At 40.6% G+C, this 5,763-nt stretch overlaps 1 protein-coding gene across 1 annotated transcript; it reads left to right on the top strand.

The window, feature by feature from the left end:
* The first annotated feature begins 861 nt into the window (after nucleotides 1-861).
* LOC112770148 (uncharacterized) lies at nucleotides 862-1,357 on the top strand. The gene is made up of 2 exons (XM_025814560.1): nucleotides 862-1,266; nucleotides 1,346-1,357. The coding sequence occupies exons 1-2, from the start codon at nucleotides 862-864 to the stop codon at nucleotides 1,355-1,357; spliced, it is 417 nt and encodes a 138-aa protein (XP_025670345.1).
* Nucleotides 1,358-5,763: the final 4,406 nt, after the last annotated feature.

Consider the following 5,763-nt stretch of genomic DNA (forward strand, 5'->3'; position numbering starts at 1 on the left):
GATTCACGCTATGGCTGAGGCTGTGCGTGAAACGGCGACTGCTACTACACGAGCAGTTAACCGTTTGGGGGAATGTAATGGAGAGCGTAACAATGACCGTAATGGTGAGAATGGTGGGAACGGTGATGGAGATAACATGAATCATGATAGGCCTATGACATTAGCTGCTTTCTTGAAAGTTAATCCACCGAAGTTCAAGGGTACGACTGTAGCAACTGAAGCTGATAATTGGTTCCGAGGCATAGAAAGGTCCTTGAGGGCACAGCATGTCCCGGAAGAACAGTATGTAGAATTTGCTACTTATATGTTGGAAGGGGATGCTCAGCACTGGTGGCAGGGCATTCAACGTTTACTGCAGCAAGATGAGGGTAATATTTTGTGGGATGTTTTTAAAGAAGATTTCTATAAGAAGTACTTTCCTAGAGCTACTCGTGAGGCAAAGGAGATAGAGTTGATGCAGTTAAAACAGGGAAGTATGTCTGTTGCTGAGTATACAAGGAAGTTTGAAGATTTATGTCGTTTTTCCAAGGTTTGTCAAGGGAATCCAGTAGATTTCGAAGAGTGGAAATGTTTGAAATTTGAAGGGGGACTCCGTGAAGATTTGTTGAACTCAGTGGTTCCATTGGAAATACGAAATTTTGTGGAGTTGGTTAATAAGAGTCAGCTAGTAGAGGACTGTGCTAAGAAGATAGCTGCAGCTCAGATGAATCGCCCAGGATCTTCTTTTCAGAATTATAATCGGTATACAGCTCCTCAGGGAAGGAATTTTAAGCAGGGAGCAATGCCTTCACGAAGGTACAATCAGAATAGAAATGTTCATGCACGTCCTACAGGAGGAATAGAGGAAGAATGAGACAGGATATGGGTAAGCGACCTCAGCAGGCGCAGATGCGACCAGTATGTAGGCAGTGCGGAAAGGAGCATGGAGGTAGACCTTGTCAGCTTACAGGCGTTATCTGTTTTTCTTGTGGTCAGCCTGGACATATGGCTAAGGACTGTCCGAAGAAGCCAGTACAAGGAATAGATAGGTCGCGACAGCAAGGACGTGTGTTTGCTATGACTGCTGATGACGCAATGAAATCAGACTCCCTAATTCAAGGACAGTGTTATGTCAAATCTCGACTCTTAACTGTACTGTATGACTCTGGTGCATCACATTCATTTATTTCTGAGACTGTTGCGCATGAGTTGGGATTAGATTTCACCATGTTAAATTATAATCTAATTGTTCGTACACCCACATCTCAAAATGCCTTGACTAGTCAAGTATGTCAACAGGTGCCTTTTGTTATTGAGGCTAGGACTTTTATACATGACTTGGTTTGTTTGCCTTTGTGTGGTTTAGATATTATCTTAGGTCTAGATTGGTTGTCCAAGCATCATGTTTTCCTTGATTGTTTTAAATGAATTGCTACATTTCCATCATCTGAAATGCACACTGAACCAGTTGAGTCTTGTACTTTCTATTTGAATTCCCTAAGAGTTATTTCTAGTAATAGTGGGTTAGAGGGTTACGTTCTACTATCGGCTAGCTCAGAAACTAATGAACAAGACTTGGAGCAAATCCGAGTGGTGAAGGAGTTTCCTGATGTTTTTCCGGATGATATACCTGAGTTTCCACCTCAGAGAGAGATAGAGTTTAGTATTGATCTGGTTCCTGGAGCCGGACCAATTTCTATAGCACCGTATTGGATGTCACCGTTGGAACTAGCAGAGTTAAAGAAGCAGTTGAATGAATTGCTGGGGAAGAAGTTTATTCGTCCGAGTATATCACCATGGGGAGCTCCAGTGTTACTAGTGAAGAAGAAGGATGGTGGAATGAGGTTATGTGTGGATTATCGGCAATTGAACAAGATCACAATCAAGAACAAGTATCCACTCCCAAGGATAGATGATCTGATGGACCAGCTGAGAGGTGCGACAGTATTCTCGAAGATTGATTTGCGGTCAGGTTACTATCAAATCCGGGTGAAGGAATCAGATATACCTAAGACTGCCTTTTGAACTAGGTACGGTCACTATGAGTATACGGTTATGTCCTTTGGACTGACTAATGCTCCTGCTGTATTCATGGATTATATGAATCGCATTTTTTGTCCGTATCTAGATCAGTTTGTGGTAGTCTTTATAGATGATATCCTCATCTATTCCAAGACAGAAGAAGAACATGGAAAGCATTTGAGGATTGTGCTGCAAATATTAAGAGCACGGAAGCTATATGCGAAGTTGTCGAAATGTGAGTTTTGGGTGACAGAAGTGGCATTCTTGGGACATGTGATCACACGAGATGGAATAACTCTAGATCCTTTAAAGATCGAGGCCGTAGTACAATGGAAACAACCCAAAACAATTACAGAAGTTCGTAGTTTTTTGGGGTTAGCAGGATACTATCAGCGGTTTATCAAGGGTTTTTCACAGATAGCTTTACCTTTGACTCGCCTTACTAGGAAGGAAGTTCCGTTTGAGTGGACAGAGAAGTGTGAAGAAAGCTTTGAAACTTTAAAGAAAAAGTTGACGACGGCGCCAGTTTTGGTGTTACCAGACCCACAGGAACCTTTTGAGGTGTATTGTGATGCTTCTTTCAAGGGACTTGGATGTGTATTGATGCAGCATAGGAATGTGGTAGCTTACGCTTCGAGACAACTAAGACCTCACGAAAGGAACTATCCGACACATGATTTGGAATTAGCAGTAGTGGTCTTTGCACTTAAGATTTGGAGGCACTATTTGTACGGAGCCCAATTTAAAGTCTTCTCTGATCATAAGAGTTTGAAGTATATATTTGATCAGAAAGACCTTAATATGAGGCAGAGGCGATGGATGGAATTCTTAAAAGATTATGATTTTAAGTTGAGCTATCATCCTGGGAAGGCAAATGTAGTCGCAGATGCTTTGAGTCGGAAGAGTTTGGGCATATCCTGGATGATGATCAAGGAAGAAGAAATGATTTCAGCCTTTGAAAACTTAAAATTAGGAATGAGAGAGACATCAAGAGGAGTTGTTATGGCGCGACTACAATTAACATCTGACTTTAAGATAGCTATTCAGCAAGCTCAAGCCCAGAATTCAGGAATGCTGACATTGTTAACACGGATGAAGCAGATCAGCCGAAAGAGGTACGCCAAGATAAAGAGGGAATATGGAGATATAGGAACAGAATTTGTGTACTTGCTCAGGAGGACTTGAGAAAGAACATTCTGATCGAAGCTCATGAAAGCAGATTTTCTATCCATCCCGGAACGACTAAAATGTACCAAGATCTGAAAAAGATGTTCTGGTGGCCGGGAATGAAGAAAGATATAGCAACGTATGTTTCAAAGTGTCTCACTTGCCAGAAGATTAAGGTGGAACATCAAAAACCACCTGGAACCCTGCAACCATTGGAGATACCGCAATGAAAATGGGAAGAGACTACGATGGATTTTGTTACTGGGTTACCAAGAACCTCTGCCGGGCATGATGCAATTTGGGTAATTGTAGATCGATTGACAAAATCAGCGCATTTTCTACCAATTCAAATTGGTCACAGCTTGGAGAAACTCGCCCGGTTATACATTCAGGAGATAATACGATTGCATGGAATACCTTCATCAATTGTGTCAGACAGAGATCCAAGGTTTACTTCTAGATTTTGGGGAGCTCTACAGAAAGCTTTTGGGATGAAGTTGCACTTAAGTACAGCATATCACCCACAGACTGATGGACAGATAGAACGAACAATTCATACCTTGGAAGATATGTTGAGATCTTGCGTAATGGACCAACAGGGTAACTGGGACAAATACTTGCCATTGATTGAGTTTGCTTACAATAATAGTTATCAACAGAGTATCGGAATGGCACCATATGAGGCCCTCTACGGAAGAAAGTGTCAATCACCATTATGCTGGTATGACAAGGAGGAAGGCAGGATTTTGGGGCCAGACCTGGTACAAGAAACTACCGAACGGATTAAGCACATTCGAGAGAAGATTCAAACTGCCCAAAGTCGACAAAAGAGCTATACAGATATTAGGCGTAGGCCCTTAGAATTTAACGAAGGTGACCATATCTTCTTAAGAGTGACACCTACGACTGGAATAGGTAGAGCTCTTAGGACTAAGAAATTGAATCCACGATATTTAGGTCCTTTTCAAATTCTTAGAAGAGTCGGTCCAGTAGCATACCAAGTAGCTCTCCCTCCTTATTTGTCAAACCTTCATGATGTTTTTCATGTTTCACAACTCAAAAAGTATAATCCCGACGAAAGCCACATTTTACAACCAGAGACAGTACAGCTGCGAGCCGACTTGACATATCAAACTCTACCAGTCAGGATTGTGGAACGAAGTGACAAACAGCTTAGAGACAAGACAGTATCATTGGTTAAGGTAGCATGGGGACAAACTGAAACTGAAGAGTACACATGGGAGCTGGAAGACAAGATGAGAATAGACTACCCGTTTCTCTTTTCAGGTAATTGAAATTTTGAGGACAAAATTTTCTTTTAGGAGGGTAGAATGTAACGGCCTAGCCCCGAAGAAACGGCGCTTTTTCGGGATCAAACGGAATTTTTACAGAATTTTTAGGAATTTCTATGCATATAAGCACCTCCACTGCACAGGTGCTGCGTCATCAAGCTGCTGAGTCAGCAACTTGATTGCACAGGACACCTCTCCTAATCTAAGTAGGCACGTCGCGAAGAGTTGCGTTTTTGAGCCACTTCGGGCCCGAATTTCAAAATTCTGATTTCTGTGGTTAGTCTCTATGTGGCGAGCCGGTCACGAATTTCGAGAGAAAAATTATATTAATATAATATTCATATATTATTATTTTATTCAGAATATTATATTATTATCTTCTCTACTGTGATTAATGTTGATCTATGTTTAGTAATATAATAACTGAGCTTGAAATCTACCGGTAACGGATAATACCGGCATTCTTAGATGAACTTAGCACTGCTAATGCTTCATCATATATCTTTTATTCTTATGATTATCCAGTTACTAGTGTCATTTACACTAAGTAACTTAATGTTTATCCATTAGTAGTGTAATTACTTAAGTTCTAATACATCTAGCTTTAGTAATTATCCTTTTCTGAGATATTTTGACAAGTAACTTTTGGATAATCATCATCCAAAAGCCACGGCCTCCCTTGGATAGCTTGGCTATCATTTTTGTTCTTGGAAAAGCTTAGAACACCATGAAAGAAAACCATGAAGCTTCCATGAACACCTGAGCTACTTTCTCCGTTCTTTCTCAAACCGAAACCCCTATCAAAAATCTAATCTTACCAAAGTGTTCACCTCTTCCTCCTCTTCATTTCTATGTCACTTTTCATGGAGTAAATCAAGGTATGAAGGCTGCTCCTCCTCCTTGAAGATTCGGCCATGGTGGTTCCTTAAGTTAATGATGTTTTCTTCATGTTTTCTCTTAGGATCTCTTATTCAATCACCAAAAGCTCCAAGAAAACATGATTTCTAGTTACCTTAAGGTGAGGAAAACCTTCTTTCATCATCATGAAGCTTCAGCCTTCATGGTTCATAAGATTCTAAAGTTGTTTTTGATGTTAAAATAGGCGTAAAAGTGCTTCTGGAAGCTTGTTTTTAGTGCAATCTTGGACAGCAGCAAAGGAGGTAAGGTTTGGTAAATTAATCAATGATTGGCTGTGTTCTTGAAGTCTTAAACCAGATCTTGTTGCTTGAGATTTGATTTTGGGTGTTTGTGTGATGGTTTGATCATGGAAACTTGTTGTTTAATGCTTGAAAATCATGTTTCT

This window comes from Arachis hypogaea, chromosome 18 (genome assembly GCF_003086295.3).
Source record: "Arachis hypogaea cultivar Tifrunner chromosome 18, arahy.Tifrunner.gnm2.J5K5, whole genome shotgun sequence".
Taxonomy (NCBI): Eukaryota; Viridiplantae; Streptophyta; class Magnoliopsida; order Fabales; family Fabaceae; genus Arachis; species Arachis hypogaea.

What these genes read in the sequence shown, in the direction of transcription:
- LOC112770148 (XM_025814560.1), top strand. Translation starts at nt 862, where the DNA reads ATGGGTAAGCGACCTCAGCAGGCGCAGATGCGACCAGTATGTAGGCAG.